Source organism: Rhinatrema bivittatum, chromosome 2 (assembly GCF_901001135.1).
Source record: "Rhinatrema bivittatum chromosome 2, aRhiBiv1.1, whole genome shotgun sequence".
NCBI classification, from domain to species: domain Eukaryota; kingdom Metazoa; phylum Chordata; class Amphibia; order Gymnophiona; family Rhinatrematidae; genus Rhinatrema; species Rhinatrema bivittatum.
In genome coordinates, this window is record NC_042616.1 from 480,809,618 (window position 1) to 480,827,659 (window position 18,042).

At 45.1% G+C, this 18,042-nt stretch overlaps 1 protein-coding gene across 2 annotated transcripts in view; it reads left to right on the plus strand.

Annotated features, from left to right (window-relative positions):
• The window catches only part of LOC115085004 (serpin B6-like), a 68,163-nt gene that overhangs the window by 4,685 nt on the left and 45,436 nt on the right, over window positions 1-18,042 (plus strand). The window contains exons 1-2 of one of the 2 annotated variants that reach the window (XM_029590510.1): window positions 1,727-1,856; window positions 3,406-3,577. In XM_029590510.1, coding sequence (XP_029446370.1) covers window positions 3,416-3,577 — 162 coding nt within the window. In that variant the 5' untranslated portion in view covers window positions 1,727-1,856; window positions 3,406-3,415. Of the gene's footprint in view, window positions 1-1,726; window positions 1,857-3,405; window positions 3,578-18,042 lie in introns of those variants that run through there. The other variant, XM_029590509.1, reaches the window with a different exon arrangement.

Here is an 18,042-nt window from a genome sequence, read left to right on the forward strand (position 1 = left end):
TTACGCCTGCTCCAGGCAGGCGTTAATATCTGAGCGTTTATTTTTTTGCATTTGGAGTGAATGAGTAATAGCCTCATTCACATGCATTTGCATGTGATGAGCGCTAACTCATTCATGCCGCGTTGGACACTCGTTAAATAGGCGCTAATCCCCCTATTGCATTAGGGGGTGGATTAGTGCCTATTTAACCTGCATCCGACAGGGGGTTAAACAGTGCATTCGTGTGAGTGTACTGTATAGCATCAACCCCTAAGCCAGGTGTGTCCAGCATGATATCAGAACAACTTCTGATAACGAGATAACAGATAAAGGAAAGAAGGAAGGTCTGGGAGGAATTGTAAATAGGGTTACTCCTGATGATATGAATGTCACTATTGTTGTTTAAAACCTTTTTTCCTGAGAATATGAACTGAAGTAATACCGAGCTGCATGTCAGTCCCCCAGAAAGATTGTGTTAATAGCATGTGTCAATTAGGAGTCAGCACTGTTAGATAAGCCCCAGTCCTCTCTTCCACCCCTGCTAGACAGCAGCTTTCTGCTGGTTTAAATAAGAGACCACTCCCAGCTTGCACATCGGCAGGGCGTCCCACTCTCATGATGAAGAGCAGCAGGCCTTTTCAAACAAACTTTCACTGGAGAGTATGGGGAATTAGCTCTGCAATCACAAAATAAATATATACAGACACACTTATTTTTTGCTCTTTAGAGAATTTTTGCTACCATTAGTGTGGGTTATTTTTCGAGTTACCAGGGCAAAAGTCAAGGTTTGAATATTTACGCCCTCTAACTTGCTATGTTTTTTTCTTTTTTAATATATATTTTTTTGGGTCTTTGCACAAAACTTACCTAGATTAAAAAATAAAAATAAAAAAATTGTAATGGAGGTGTTCCAGGCTGGGGCTTAAGTTCCACCAGTGAGTGCTGATATATCCAGCTCTATGCTACTAAAATTAACTGGGTAATTCTGGTCAGAAAATCACTGTCCTAAAGTTGCCCAAGTAACTATAGCTGGGTCTATTCAGTGGATCACTTCCTTGGACATGTTCTGCTGAATATCTGGGAAAGGTTACCTAGGTCAATGTTTCACCATCCTCTACTGAAGGCACAACTATCCAATTGGGTTTTCAGGATTGCCACAATGAATATGCATGAGAGAAATTTGATTCCAACAGGTCTCTAGTATATGCAAATCTCTCTCTTGCATATTCCTTGTGGATATCCTGTGTCTCTAGGAGATGGTTGAGAATCACTGACCTAGGTAACCTTCTTGCTTATTGTCCCGCTGAATATGGACCTATACATTTTTATGGGCTATATTTTGATCCTGCCTGTGATTACTGCTGCAAATCTGGCCTGTGTTTAATAATGACAAAAATGATTGTTAAAATCTCCTCCTGTAGTCCTGCATTAACATAAAGGTGGTGGCTGGATGGCACAGGTATAGAAAGTAAATCCGGAGCCGCATTGTATCCCTAGTATGTTTTTCCTGTTGATTTGTTCCTATGAGTTATAGGATTTGATGAGGTGGTTTGATCAGAAGACTTTTGTTTGCATGCAGTACTTTCGTTCTGTGCTTTCATGAGTTGCTATTTTGGCAGCAATTCATGAGGAGACCTATGAAGTGATATGGCAGCATCAGGCCAGACAAGTCTCTCTATCACAACAACTGGCATGGAGGTTTGTGATGACCCCCTCTTCTATTCTAGTTGTGGGATAACTACAGCTGAGGAAAGGGAGCCTCCTTTTGGGTGATTGATAGATCTGCTGCCTCTAGACCGCAAGGTTGTCTATTTCAATCCTGACTGAAGACATTTCCTCACAAGTTCTCCCTCAGTGGCATCTTTCTCACCACAGAGGCAAGTGGTTTGAGTGTGTGTGGAGACTGAATATGGCACTTTTCAAAGGTATTAATAAGTAATAGTAGCTTTGCTTCACTTTTTTGAAGGAGTTAATAAACATGTGGATAAAGGTGAACCGGTAGATATAGTATACTTGGATTTTCAGAAGGCGTTTGACAAAGTTCCTCATGAGAGGCTTCTAGGAAAAGTAAAAAGTCATGGGATAGGTGGCGATGTCCTTTCGCGGGTTGCAAACTGGCTAAAAGACAGGAAACAGAGAGTAGGATTAAATGGACATTTTTCTCAGTGGAAGGGAGTGGACAGTGGAGTGCCTCAGGGATCTGTATTGGGACCCTTACTTTTCAATATATTTATAAATGATCTGGAAAGAAACACGACGAGTGAGATAATCAGATTTGCAGATGACACAAAATTGTTCAGAGTAGTTAAATCACAAGCAGATTGTGATAAATTGCAGGAAGACCTTGTGAGACTGGAAAATTGGGCATCCAAATGGCAGATGAAATTTAATGTGGATAAGTGCAAGGTGATGCATATAGGGAAAAATAACCCATGCTATAATTACACAATGTTGGGTTCCATATTAGGTGCTACCACCCAAGAAAGAGATCTAGGTGTCATAGTGGATTACACATTGAAATCGTCGGTTCAGTGTGCTGCGGCAGTCAAAAAAGCAAACAGAATGTTGGGAATTATTAGAAAGGGAATGGTGAATAAAACGGAAAATGTCATAATGCCTCTGTATCGCTCCATGGTGAGACCGCACCTTGAATACTGTGCACAATTCTGGTCGCCGCATCTCAAAAAAGATATAATTGCGATGGAGAAGGTACAGAGAAGGGCTACCAAAATGATAAGGGGAATGGAACAACTCTCCTATGAGGAAAGACTAAAGAGGTTAGGACTTTTCAGCTTGGAGAAGAGACGACTGAGGGGGGATATGATAGAGATGTTTAAAATCATGAGAGGTCTAGAACGGGTAGATGTGAATCGGTTATTTACTCTTTCGGATAGTAGAAAGACTAGGGGGCACTCCATGAAGTTAGCATGGGGCACATTTAAAACTAATCGGAGAAAGTTCTTTTTTACTCAACGCACAATTAAACTCTGGAATTTGTTGCCAGAGGATGTGGTTAGTGCAGTTAGTATAGCTGTGTTTAAAAAAGGATTGGATAAGTTCTTGGAGGAGAAGTCCATTACCTGCTATTAATTAAGTTGACTTAGAAAATAGCCACTGCCATTAGCAATGGTAACATGGAATAGACTTAGTTTTTGGGTACTTGCCAGGTTCTTGTGGACTGGATTGGCCACTGTTGGAAACAGGATGCTGGGCTTGATGGACCCTTGGTCTGACCCAGTATGGCATGTTCTTATGTTCTTAATATTTGGGTACATGTCAGGTATTTGCGACTTGGATTGGCCACTGTTGGAAACAGGATACTGGGCTTGATAGACCCTTAGTCTGACCCAGTATGGCATATCTTTTGTTAATTATGTGGTGAATCGAAATTAAACTGTATTTTATGTATCTATGTGTTTGTTCCAGATTCTTCATAATGGATGCTGTCAGTGAAGCAAATACAACTTTTGCCCTTGATCTTTTCAAAAATCTCTCACAGGATTGTCAAAATGTGTTCATTTCCCCCATGAGTATCTCCTCAGCTCTGGCCATGGTCTTCCTGGGTGCCAAAGGTAACACTGCAGCCCAGATGGCACAGGTACGTCTAAAAGAAGTAATGCATGCTTAAACTACACTGCTCATATTGGATGTTCCACAAAATAACTTTTCTCTTTGGGCATTCAAGAAATATGTTATCGGAAGTCCTAAATGGAACCAAAAATGTGCCTGGTATTCTTGCTGCAGTCAGTATAAAGAGCCATTGCTTGCCCAGGACACCACACTATTCTTAGATCCTCTACTGGACGGTAGCCCAGCTTTCTGTTATTTTAAAGAATTTGTGCTCAGTGATATAGTATGGGATTAAACCCCTGAATAATATTGTTCACTTGTGGTTTACTCCCCCCCCCCCCCCCACCCTGCATCCCAGTTCTGAATCCGCTTTGTGCCAGGCCGCTGAATTGCCAACTCATTCCTAGTTCTGGAGCGCGAACAAAAGTACGCACTTGCGTAAATTTATAAAATCTACCCCAGCATGCTTTGAGGAGCTCCGCCACCTAGAGGACTGAGGACGTTCCTATGGCAACATGGCTATTTCAGCCTGCTATCTACATATTGATTCTATTTATATTAAAGGTCTGAGGTTATTAAAAAGTTTCTATTCAGGGGATAGTTACTAACTTTTGTTTAGACAGTAAAATGACAGCCTCTATTTCTACAAGTTTTTTTACTTTATCATCACAAAATGCAAAAATAACCTGAAAATGTTTCATGCCAGTTGAATATTGATCATTTCTTCTCCAAGATGTAGCTTTAAGAGCATTTCCAGTTCAAATAGTCACTAAAAGTAGTTCAGTGTGGTTCTCAGCATAAAAAAGCCTCTTGCACATAAATAGCCAGTGCGAGTCCTGGAGCAGACATAGATTATGGCAAATGTGGCTTCTGTAACACAAACCTACTCAGCACTCACATCTGTTACAAGCTGTAACCCCAGGGGCGGATTGCAGACAAATATTAGCCCGGGGGATTTTTCTAAAACCAGCCCATGTGATATCTGTGACTCACTTGTGCGCTGTGTGGCATGTACTTTAACAGCTCCCAAAAGCACACTGAGCTAATCATTGAAAGGTACATCATGTGATCTAGAATCTGGTAGAACTGAGATTGACAGGCCAATGCAGGCCAATGTAGGCCAATGCAGTGAGATTGACAGGCCAATGCAGTGTGGTGTGCCCAGCCTAGCACACAGGTTTAGTCACTGTTGGGCATGTGTTTTGGGTTTGCTACAAGGAGATTAGCACGTCTAAAACGCATGCCCTAACCAAAGCATATCAGATAGCACCCATGACATTTAAATTCCATGTAAAACCCTAACAATGAAGACATTAGCTATTACTACCTGATGCAGGAAGGTGTGCCCAAAGGCTGGGCATCCAACACGCTATTTTTTACAACAGAAAATAAACTCCAGCTCTGGAGGTGGAGTAAGGACTCGTGAGAAAATTATAAAATGTGGCCATCTGTATTGCGATAAATGTGCTCGGTGTAGGGTAGGGTTATTTAGAGAGAGAGAGAGTATAAGAGTTAAAAATTGTGGGTGACTCATTTCCTTTTGGTAAACATGCATTGCAGATTGCTATAATTTTATGTAAGCGATGCACTTTTGCTAGGACTGCACAATTTAGACATTTGTGCGCCTGATACAATAAAGTTTTTTGAGCGCCAGAAACATGCACTTCTTCTTTTTGTACTCCGTTCCACTTTCTCTCTCATTTAAATATGGCATCAAGCACACAGGGGATGTGCATGCGTGCGCCTTAGAAAAACGGGCACTCAATATGCCTCTCTCAGAGCTCAGCCCAGCCACCTCAGACAGAAGCCTCGCCCTCTTCCCTTTCTATGACAGTAGCTCGCCTCCACTTCTCAGGGCCTCCCCCACTACAACACATGCTCATTGACTGACTGTGTGTTACACAGTCTACTGCTTTTATGGTTCCCTAGGCTCTGCTCTGCCTACCTACTCCTGGGGAGAGGTGACCAGAAGTGAACCCTACTGCCTGCTTCCTCAGGGTTTAAGAAAAAGAAAATGAAGCCGTGGCCAAGACTATATGCATCACTGCTACAGCCAAGACTGGGGAGAGAGCCTGCTCCTTCATAGCACAGCTCCATATGGAATTCTGCTTTCCTACATGGAGTCAGTGCAGCCAGGACTGGTGCAAGGATATTAGTCATCCTAGGCAAACCTTACAGCCTTGCATCCCCAATCCCCACCCCTCCCCACACAGACACACAAATAAAAAGTATGCATATGTAATAAGATTTTGCATGAAAAAAGGGCATTCAAAGTACAGTTTTTTATAAAGTAAATGTATCAGAGCATGTATACTATCTTTACATGCACTGCTGTAATGCCAAACCAGAAAACCCTGCAAAAAATGTATAAAAAATTGGAACTCATATATGGTAGTAAGGATATTGTAATATGCATTGGGTGTGGGCTTAGTTTACTTATGGCTTTCTGAAGGCTAAGTTACAATTACAATATAGTAAACCTTACATACCAAAACAGCACTATTTGCCAACACTCAAACACAGCCCTGCTCATGAAAAGCCAACACTGCAAATATTACACCAAACCCTATAAAAATCAATACACCTCCTCAAAGGAAAACACAACAACCAAACTGCTATATATATCCCTCCACACAAACTATACCCTAACAGAATACCTCACATCGGTCTGACACAGGCAGAACACAGATAAATACAGAATAACTAGACCAAAAAAAATATACATAGACACAAAACTGAACTAGAAACCACAACAAGCCAAACACTATGTATGAAAAACAGAAACATAACTGGTCTTCATAAAAAAAAAATCAAACAAAAAAACCCCAAAATATATAACATAATGAAACCATACTAAACAAAAGAACAGATGTATATATATAAAGTATTCAAAAAGTTAAAATTCATACTATTTTTTTTTTAATTAATTTTTAATTCTTTTTTTTGGTGTTTGGGAGATACATCAAAAACACCCAATAATTAAACTAGTAAGGATTTTTTAAAAATTCCCTGATCTCCATGCCTGGAAAAGTTTTGATTTCCAGTCATCCTAAAATTGTCGATTTAGCTAGAGGGGAGGGGTGCACAAATTTTCTCCTCCTTTCCATTCTCATTCACACACGCAAACTTCTGTCTCTCTCTCTCTTGCACACAAGCAGGCTGCCTCTCTCTGTCTCACTCACACATAAGGTGGCCGCCTCTCTCTCTTGCACACACAACCCAACCCCCCCCCCCCCCCGAAGCTAGCTGCCTCTCCCTCCATACACAGAAGCTGGCAGCCTCTCTCTCATACACATAGACACACAAAGCTGGTTGCCTCTCTCTGTCTCTCGCGTGCGCACACACACACAAGCTGGCTGGCTCACATACACACAAATTGTGCCTTTTCTTGTTCTTCAGCCACCGCCAGTGTGGGATCCTGCGGCGGCCCACAGCCTTTTTTTTTTTTTTTTTTTTTTTAATTTCTTCACTGCCTCCAGACTAGGCTGCAGCCTCCTTTCCCTTGCTCACAAGATAAAATGTAGCTGACGCAAAAACAAGGCAAATCAATTTTCACAAGAAGAAGCTCTATCCAGGACAAAGGTGCCTGGTTTCCAGGACGTGTGCATCTGTGGATCTGTAAAACAATGCAACCTTGTCAAAGTCCTCATGTCCCTCATTACGTTTTCTGAAAATTTGACATAGATAGGACACCCAAGAAAAATTATGAGCAGAATAAACATGCACAGACGCAGTCTCAGCCTTCTAGAAAGTTGTCCAAAAAACTCATAAGAGCACATTTAACAAAACTGTTGACCATCATTGGGGTTAAAAGCAAGGAAAATATTTCAAAACCTGTGCAGAAAAAGTAAGCCACCCTCAGAGAATACATATACAGACTGTTTTGGCCTCAAGAACAAAGGCCTAAGCTAAGGTCTGTTGGTAGCGCTGTTGGCACCTTAGTCATAGTCAGTGTGCTCTATGCTGACACATTCACATGCTATGAGATTTATTTTATTTATTTATTTATTTATTTATTTATTTATTTATTTATTTATTTTATTTATTTTATATACCGGCAACCGTTTGCACATCGTGCCGGTTTACATAGAACTTACAACCAAAGAATATATAGGCAAAGCCTTTACAAGGAACAGTGTGTAACAAAAAACGCAGTAATAAAGCAATTAACTAGATAAATAAGTAAGGGAGGGAGGGGTAGGGGTAGGCGAGACACAGGAGGGGGCGGGGGGAGGGTGAGAGAGGATACATAAGGAAAAGCTATGTACAGGGGTTCGAGGAACAAATGATATGTACAGAGGTTATATACAAAATAGTATAATCGCAGGACAACAATGATTGAGGTGGGATAATGTGTGCGGTTGTACTAAGTAACATTTTATGTTTGTGATTCCTAGGAGGGGGTGGGTGTTGTGTGTAGGTCCTGTGGGGGGGTGTTGGTGGGGGGTGGTGGTCTGGTTAGGGTGTTAGTAGGGGATGATGATGATTGAGGGTATGCTTGGAGGAAGAGCCAGGTTTTGAGTTTCTTTTTGAAAGTGGGTGTGGAGGTTTCGGTGCGTAGGTCAGGAGGCATGGAGTTCCAAAGGGAAGGGCCTGCGAGGGAGAGGGCCCTGTTGGTGGTGGAGATGAGTCTTGTAGATTTTATGGAAGGGGGAATAAGGGTTCCACGGAGAGAGGAACGGGTGGGTCTTGTGGAGGTACGAGGGAGGAAGGGTGGGTTTAGCCAGTTGTAATTATCGTTAGTGATACTTTTGTGAATGAGTGTAAGGGTTTTGTAAATAATTCGTGAGTGAATGGGAAGCCAGTGGAGGTTAATGAGGGTAGGAGTAATGTGGTCTTTCTTGTTGGCATTAGTGAGGATGCGTGCAGTAGCGTTTTGAAGGAGTTGAAGTGGTTTGATGTGGGTAGCAGGGAGACCAAGTAGGAGAGCATTACAGTAATCAATTTTTGAGAAAATTATAGATTGAAGTACTGTGCGGAAATCAGAGAAGTAGAGAAGGGGTTTGAGTTTTTTGAGGGTTTGTAGTTTAAAGTAGCAGCTGCTAAGGATAGATTTGATATAAGGTTTGAAAGTTAGTTAGTTATCAAGTATTACCCCCAGGTTTCTTGTGTCAGAGAGAAAGTTAGAGGGGTGGAGGGTGGAGGGAAAGGGGATGGAGGCATGTTTGGATGAGATGAGGAGGAGTTCAGGATGCTAGAGAAATCCTCAAAGATCTTCCTGTCCAGCTCCTGCATTAAAATTGCTGATGCCAAAGCTTGAGTGGAATCCGTAGGAAAGAACATGTCCCGAGTACTGATGGTTCTGGCATTGACCTCAGTAGATTGTCCTGGAATCTACTTAGATATATTACTCTGCTGAGAGGAAACGATCAATAGTTAATTGGCATAAGATGTTTTAAGATTTGTATAATGTGCCGATTTTATATTTTTTGTGCAGTTAGAGGCTGATCTGAATCTTCAGTTTGATTCTGTGGTCTGGCATGCTCCTACAAAGAGTCTTTTAATTATGGGTGTTGAGATCAAAGTAAATCCTTCCGGACTGGAACTTGTGGTGGACAGAGTTTCATTTTTCATGTCATGTTTTCCTGTGTTGACCATGAGACAATTAATACTGCTCAGTTATTCCAATGATAGGTACTTCATATTGGTAACAAAAAGGTCAAGCTCAGTTGGGAGTAGAACAGCAGAAAGTCTCTGTTCTGGAATGGAGCAGCAGTAGCAGAGTCCATTCTTGAATGCCACATGTTAACCTGGAACAGAGATAACAGACCAATATGATTCTCGGAGCCCCGCAAATGTGGAGAGATGCTTAAGCCATGGGGGCAGGGTGGTTGGCAGCATGTCCCACTAGACGGCTAAGGGAGCATATGCAGCCTAGGGTATCTTCACTGTGGGACTGAACTGTCCATTATAGAGTATTGATCTTCCTTAACTCAGAATAACTATTCCAAAGTGACAGATACGGACTAATGCTTTCCTTTCCTTGTAACACAATCTGCATCTCTTTATTTATTTATTTATGTACTTATTTAAAAGAATTTATAAACCATGCCTTCCAGTAGTTCGGAGCAGGGAACGGCATCAAAGACTCATGAGGATTCATGAATTAACTTTCAGCCTGCGAATGGAAGGAAATGCTGGTGCAATTAAGTGAGGAAACGGGGGGCTTTAACATTAAAAATGTTTTCTTAGAGGAGACCACGTGACCTGATGTGCGGGTAGGGCGCTCTCCTGACTTGCTCCCGGTCCCTCCTCCGCTCTAAGCTGTTTTCAGGCGGATTTCTTCACGGTTTCCGGTGCTAGCTGAAGCGCAATATCTCCCCTGTGGCTACCCAATGAACTCTCGCCGATTTCTGATCAAATAGCGGCAAAATGACAAGCAAGCTGCAGCGGGTTAAAAAAAAGTCCTGGAGAAAATGGTGGTGGAGTCCAAGATGGCCGACGGGCCACCGAGCCCAAGCCAGCGCGGGACCACTACACACGGGGCGCTGTTGAAAGAAGCAACACACGCAGTAGTTTTAGCTCTGGATACCAGGTTTCAAGCCCTTTCTCAGCAGATTTCATCGGGCAATGCGACGCAGGTCGAAATTAAAAAAAAACACAATTGGAGGACACGCAGATGAGGATTACATGCCTGGAGGAAGACACACAGACCTTACAATAGCAGCATGGCACTTTGGAACAGAAAGTATGTGCTCTGGAGGTGAAGGTGGAAGACCTGGAAAACAGGTCCTGCCGGAATAATTTGAGATTCGTTGGCATCTCGGACAACATCCTGGATCGGGACCTGCCTTCGTTGCTGGAGGGCTGGTTGCTGGACGAGCTTGATCTCCAAAATCTTAAAGGTCAGTGCAAGGTGGAACGGGCACACAGACTGGGGGGCACGCTTGCCAAACCACACCAGACCCAGAATAGTTATCGCCCGTTTCCTGAACTATGCTCACAAAATGATCATTTTGCAAGCCTACAGGAAGAATGTTACCCTGGAGCTGGAAGGAGCTAAGGTGCTTATCTTTCAGGATTTTTCTGCCCTGGTGTTTGCACAAAGGAGGGAATACTCTGGGATCTGCAAGACATATAAAATTCACCCTGCAGTACCCAGCGAAGCTTCAGCTGGAGCATAAAGGGGCCTGGCGTACCTTTTGAAACAGCTGCCAGCGCCCAGGAATTCTTAAACTCCCAGCTGGACACCTAAGCACCCGGGACAACTAACCGCCAGGAACTTTAGCACATGTGGACTCTAGTCTAATCTGGAAGCCAGTGGTTTTGATCAGCGGGTGTGTTCAGAACCAACAATTGTAAGACCTGAGTGGGCCTAAGTTCTGCTATTTTGGTGGCTATCTTGTTTTGTTCATGTTTGTGTTCAAAATGCGGAGGGGGGGACTGGATCGGTCCGAAATGTGGTCTCCTAGCCTCTTTTTTTTTTTTTTTAAGAGGCCTTTTGTTTAGTGGGAAGCTACCTGGAAGGGGGTACAGGGAAAGGAAGGGAGGGGGGACTATGGGAAGTCTGGAGCTTACAGAAGCAGTCAGGGAACCAACCCACACATGTTCATGGTGCAGTGTGTGGAGAGACCGCCAGGGTTCGATTCCTAGGCTGGGGGGAATGGAACACGATCAGGTTCACAGGGCCCTTGCATTCAATGATACTATTGGTACATTGCATTAAATATGGCTGAAAATGTGCGCTTCCTATCATGGAATGTTGCCGGGATCGGCTCACCGGTGAAGCAGACGAAATTATTAACATCTTCACGTAGACATAAAGCACAGGTTGCCTGTATCCAAGAGACTCACCTAACGGATATTGAGCACAGAAAGTTGAAAAAGGATTGGGTGAGGCAGGTCTACTCCTCCTCCGCAGTTAACAGAAAAGGGGGTGGGGGGGGGGGGGAGAGGCTGTCCTTCTCTCATGACCCAATGGGGCGATATGTCATTGTCGTGGGAAAATTTGTGGTAGAGCAATTACTATATGTAGTATATATGCCCCTAATGTGTGCTCCCACCAGTTTTTCACAACCCTGATGCAGGAGCTGTTGACAGTAGCACAAAGCCCTATGATAGTTGCAGGAGATTTCAACTGTTTAGTGGACCCCCACTTAGATAGGTCATCCCAGGTGGCAATACCTGCTCTGGGGAAAAATAAAGGTGTTTCTTTCCTATGCCGTCAACTGGGCCCATATGACCATGTCCAGGATAGATTACATACCGTTCTCCTCAGGTAGCTTGGCTTTGGTCCATCGGGCAGAGAGAGGTCTACCTGAGTTCTCCGACCGCTCCTTGATTTGGCTCGAGGTCCAATGGGGGGCAAAGCCGGTGGGCCGTGTAGATGGCAATTCCCTTCTCATCTAGCCAGCGACGAGGGTTTCCAAGCTTGCTTGGAAAAATGGGTGGACTACAGTAACAATAATGGGAGGCACAGAGCCACGCCAATTCTGTTTTGGGAGGCGGGAAAGGCAGTTCTGCGAGGAGATATAACTGCCTACAAGCGCATTCTTGAATTGGAACAGGAATTGTGAAGGGCAAAGACAAAATTGATTCATCAACAAACAGGCCTACAGAGGAGTATTGTATTCTCTGAACTGCTATATCCACCATCGAACAGAGAGGCAAATGCTCCATGCCTCCCATAAACTTCCGTTTTGGTAACAAGGCTGATGGCCAACCTGGTCAGAGCCCAAAGGGGATAAACTTTCATTGAGGCTTTGAAAGATCCTCAGGGAGCACGCCACACTTCCACAGCGGAAATCTGTAGGATATTCAGGGCCTTTTGTGAACGTCTTTACACTGAGGAGTCTTCGGAGGAGGCGGAGAGCCAGGAACAGACTTTTTTTTTCTCAAGGTCTACACCTCCCATGACTATCTCCGCAGCAACTAGAGTGGCTTAACCGGCCCATTCAAGTCACAGAGATCATACAGAGTATTAAGACTAGTCCCTCTCATAAAGCCCCGGGACCCGATGGGTTCAATGCTGAATATTATAAGATGCTGAGCATGGAAGTAAGTGGGGATCTCAAGGACTGTTTCCAAGCCGCCTTAGCTGAGGGGTCCTTTCCAAAAGCAGCGACCATGGCCTATATTATGGTGCTTCCCAAAGGTGGAAAAGACCCGCTTCAAGTGGCTTTTTATCAACCTATCTCCCTTTTGAATTTCAATACTCTTTTATTCGCTAAAATTATCACCACCAAGCTCCATGAAATCCTGCCCTCATTGATCTCCCTAGAACAAGCAGGATTTGTGAAAGGCCACACTTTGGCCAGCATGTCGTATGACTTTGGACAGCGATGGCACATTGTTAAAAATTGGGGAAGGCAGCCATGGTCGTGGGCTTTGCTGAAAAAGCATTCGACCGGGTGGCCTGGAACTATGTGTTCCATTTTGAATCGATATGGATTCACAGGGGATATCAGGAACATCTTTGTTATCCCAAGCGCCCTCCTCTAGTATTCTAGTTAATGGGGAACTCTCTCAGGCCTTTGAGCTCCACAGAGGAACTTGGCAGGGGTGCCCATTGTCGCCATTGCTTTATATCTTATCTCTAGACCCTCTCCTGAGAGAGATTGTCACAGATCCGGAGATTCTGGGATTTGAGATCCGAGAGGAGTCCTTCAAAATTGCAGCCTTCGCAGACGATGTGCGATGTTCTTAACGGACCCTAGGCACTCATTGGCGAAGGTGATGGCCCATCAGAAGCAGTATGGTACTTTTTCAGGTCTGAAAATTAATCTAGACAAAACTGAGGCTCTGGATGTAACGGGCTCCCTAAAAATTAGTTGGCTGGGTCCTTTCCCCTTACGATGGGTCGACAAGGAGATGAAATATCTGGGGATTAAAATACCCAACAATATAGACTAAATATATGATTGTAATATTCTGCCCCTACTGGCTAAAACTAAGAGGAGGTTGGACAGCTGGCGGGTGCTACCTATTTCATTAGGTGGGAGAATACATTTATTTAAAATGATGGAGCTCCCTCGCTGGCTGTTCCTGTTACAAATGTTACCCATAATGGCTTAAAAAGAAGCATGTTAAAGAGCTAGAGAGGGGTCTAAGTATCTTCCTGTGGCATGGGAAACGAGCCTGGGCCTCCCTATCGATGCTCCAGTTACCGGGGGATCTGGGGGAATGGCTTGCCCAAATCTTCGCAACTATAACCTGGCCTGCCTCCTCCTCCATATTCAGGATTGGCTGTTAGGGTCTGAGTTATATTCACCATCTTGGTACACTCCCAAAATTGGTGAAAGAGGGTACCGGGGTTTCAATTGACATTTGATACATAGATTTGTGGTAGTTTGGTACTTCAGACTTCAGAATTTGCTACACGTTCCGAAGAAATTATTATTCAGTGGGATCTCCCACAATCCACTTCTCACACATTGTAGAGCAGCTTGGCGAGGGTTATGTGATAGACTTGGAGTACCCTGGACGGTGTCCCCATTTCTCACTGTACAGGGGCACCTCCGATTTACACCAGGTCTGGGTAGTGCGATACTTGAGGCATGGCAGGGCAAAGACTTGGAATATCTGCCCCAATTCTTGCACAGCGACATGGCCAAAGTACAAGCCTTTGAAACTCTGAGATTAGAGTATGGGTTACCGCACAAAAAATTTTATATGTACTTATTGAACATGATTTACTCCCCAGGGCAAGCTCCGCTCACACTGTTATCTTTCTTAAATTCTTTAGTGTCCCAAAGGGACAGAAGATGATCTGTGCTTCTCTACATAAAGCGCTGCGGGAGCTTAGGGGTACTGGGCATTTGTCATGCTTGACGGAAAGCTAAAACCGGGAACTAGATATCCCACTATCTCCTAGGACCTTGGGAAAGTGTTTCGCCAACATCAAGTTAGTCTCTGAAAATGTATTATTAAGGGAAACACAATTTAAGTTTCTGAGACGACTCTATTTCTCTTCTCTCGGCATTTAAAGTCAAACTTGCTACCACAAATCTATGTATCAAATGTCAATTGAAACCCCGGTACCCTCTTTCACCAATTTTGGGAGTGTACCAAGATTGCAAGGTTTTAGCAGAGTTCTGGGTTTCCTTAACCGGCTACTAGAAACGTCACTTCCTGACAATTCCCCTTTTTGTTTGTTTGAGGTAATGGATCAAGTGCCTTCCAAGGTTTCAGCTCGACAACGGGAACTTTTACAAAAAGCCCTTTGGTTGGCCAAAAGGTTAATACTGGAAATGTGGCTCAAAAAAGAGCCTCCGATGGTGACGGTCTGGAGACTGAAACTGCACCAGCTGGTGGTCTTTGAACATCTATCCGCCAAGAACTGTACCCCCTGTGAAATACAAGGCTTTCTTAAACAGATGGATGGTTTACATTATGTCCTTAAATGCGAGAGTGAGGAGTAGGTTGCTTGAGTCATAATGATTTCACCCATACGATTCACCTCAATGGATGGGTTGCTGCAATCACCAGGACGGGCCGAACATGGCCTTCCTCAGGACAACGACCACTGCTCAGTGACTGGGGAAAGGGGAGGGGAAGAAAGTACTGTGAGGATTTGATAAATGTGACATGTATTGGTTCATACCTGTTAATTTGAAGGGTTCTTTATTGAAAATTGAGAATAAAGATTTAAAAAAAAGCTTTCTTAAAGAGAAATGTTTTGAGTGCCTTCTTGAATAATACTGAATCAGTAGTGTTGTGTAATTCATATGGAGGGAATTTCAAAAAGCAGTGCCTGAGCTTGATGTTGTGAACATCGGCCGCGGCAAGCCGCGACCGGGACTTACCGCTGGTCCCAGGGGCCGAACGGACCGTCGGCACTAGGCGGACTTCGCGTGTTTCTTCAGCGGCAGCAGCCGCTGCTGCCCCAAGATGGCCGCGGCCTCTCTCTCCGCGCGGCTAAGCTCCGCCCCCTGCCAGCTGCTAGGGCCGCGCGGGCGGCTCTGGCTTGTTATTGAAGAAACTCTCACAGGATGTGAGCTGGCTCCTTCCTGCTGCATCCCATTGGCTAGAGACTATTTAAGCAAGGTCTGTACACTCAGACCTTGCCTTGTCTTCTTGGCTCCTGCGTTTGTTTTGTTCCTGGTTCCTGTTCGCCCTCCTGCGTTGTTTTCTGATCCGGCTGACGTTCTCTCTGGCTTCTGACCTCTGGACTGGCTGCGGACTCCTCTGGCTTCTGACCTCTGGACTGGCTGCGGACTCCTCTGGCTTCTGACCCCTGGACTGGCTGCGGACTCCTCTGGCTTCTGACCCCTGGACTGGCTGCGGACTCCTCTGGCTTCTGACCCCTGGACTGGCTGCGGACTCCTCTGGCTTCTGATCCCTGGACTGGCTGCGGACTTCTCTGGCTTTTGACCCTTGGACTGGCTGCGGATCTCTCTGGCTCACGACTTCTGGATTGGACTCCTTCACGAGATTCGCGGGGTTTGCTCCTCGACCTGCTGGAGGCGCCAGCATCTGGATTACACGACCTGCAGGAGGCGCCTGCGTCCAGATCTTACTCTTTTCATCAGCAAATCCCGAGAATCAGCCTCGCCTAACGACGGTGGTCTACTCGATCATCGTCGAACCAAGGGTCCACCACTTGATTCAGAACAGTAAGACAAGGCCATGGACCCGGCGGAGGCCTCTGCTCTGCGGGCCATTCCCGGCCTGGCTCAGAAGATCATGGAGCAACAGGGTATGCTCGAAGCCATGGCCGCCTCCATGGAACGGCTCAACGCTCGACTAGATGCGGTGGTAGCCAGCCAGCCAAGTGCATCAACCGTAGCTCCACCGGTCGCTCCTGCTCCACTTTCAACGTCCAGCAGCCTTCGACCAGTCCTTCCACTTCCAGCACCACCACGCTACGCCGGAGATCCCCGTCTCTGCCTGGGATTTTTGGACCAATGTACCATGCATTTCCGACTACAATCACCCTTCTTTCCAGATGACGCCACTAAGATTACCTACATTCTGTCCCTGTTGGAAGGCAAAGCCCTCACATGGGCCTCTCCTTTATGGCAACGTTCTGACCCGGTATTGCAGAACTACTTCCAATTTATTGAACTATTCCGCACTACTTTCGAAGAACCCGGAAAACAAGCCGCTGCCGCCACGGATTTACTACACCTCCGTCAAGGAGGACGTTCCCTCACGGATTACAACATTGATTTTCGTACTCTGGCCAATGAACTCCACTGGGAAGAGAGAGTCCTTCGGACCATATATCTTGAAGGACTTACTGCCAAGATCAAAGATGAACTGGCTGCCCGAGAACTTCCGTCCTCCTTAAATGGTACCATCGAACTGGCCACCAGGATCGACCGTAGATTACAAGAAAGAGCACGAGAGGGCGGCAACTGGAGGAGACGGTCTACTTTTTCCCAGATCTCTCCAACCCCCACTCCTCCGCCTCAAGGAGCCCATTCCAATGAGGGTTCCAGGGACGAACCTATGCAGCTCGGAAGAGGCCCGCTGTCTACAGAAGAACCCTTGAGACGGCGCAGATCGGGGCTTTGCTTGTACTGTGGAGGCTCCGGACATCGTTTAGCTAACTGCCCTATTCGTCCGGGAAACTTCAAAGCCTAGGGACTTTGGGGGGTGTTTCCCTGGGTCAGTTTTCTCCACAACCCCCACTCACTTTACCTATCACTCTCCATATGAACGAACATGAATTCTCCACGTTGGCGCTAATAGACTCTGGAGCCGGAGGGAATTTCATTTTACAATCACTGGTGGATAAGCTCCACGTTCCAGTTCGACTTTGTCTGCAACCTCTAATCATTTCCTCCATCCACGGGGAACCTTTACCCGGCAGAATCACGCATCAGACGGAGCCCCTGAATTGTTTTATTGCACCAGATCATTCTGAACAAATTACCTTCTATGTCATCAACAAAGCCATTCACCCTGTAGTACTGGGCATACCTTGGCTGCAGCGTCATAACCCCCAGTTTGATTGGACTTCCTTACGACTGACACAGTGGGGTCCCGAATGTTCTGGGACCTGTTTCAAGGACTCTGGTTCCGCTTCCAATTATGTCTGCACCTCGCTTTTGGGAGAACTACCCTCTTCATACCACCAATTTGCAGATGTTTTCTCTAAGAAAGCGGCTGATGCTTTGCCGCCTCATCGGGCATTTGACTGCGCTATCAAGTTGATTCCTGGTTCTATACCTCCGCGAGGACGAGTCTACCCTTTGTCTGCTACCGAGACTCGAGCTATGACCGAATATATTCAGGACAATCTACAAAAAGGATTTATTCGACGATCCACATCGCCCGCGGGGGCTGGATTTTTTTTTTGTGGAAAAAAAAAGATGGGACTCTACGCCCTTGCATCGACTACCGAGGACTTAATGCTATTACCATCAAGGATCGTTATCCTTTGCCTCTTATTGCTGAATTGTTTGATCGTCTGCAAGGAGCTCAAATCTTTTCTAAACTTGATCTGCGTGGTGCATACAATTTAGTACGAATTCAAGAAGGGGATGAGTGGAAGACTGCGTTCAACACCAGAGACGGACATTATGAGTACTTGGTAATGCCGTTTGG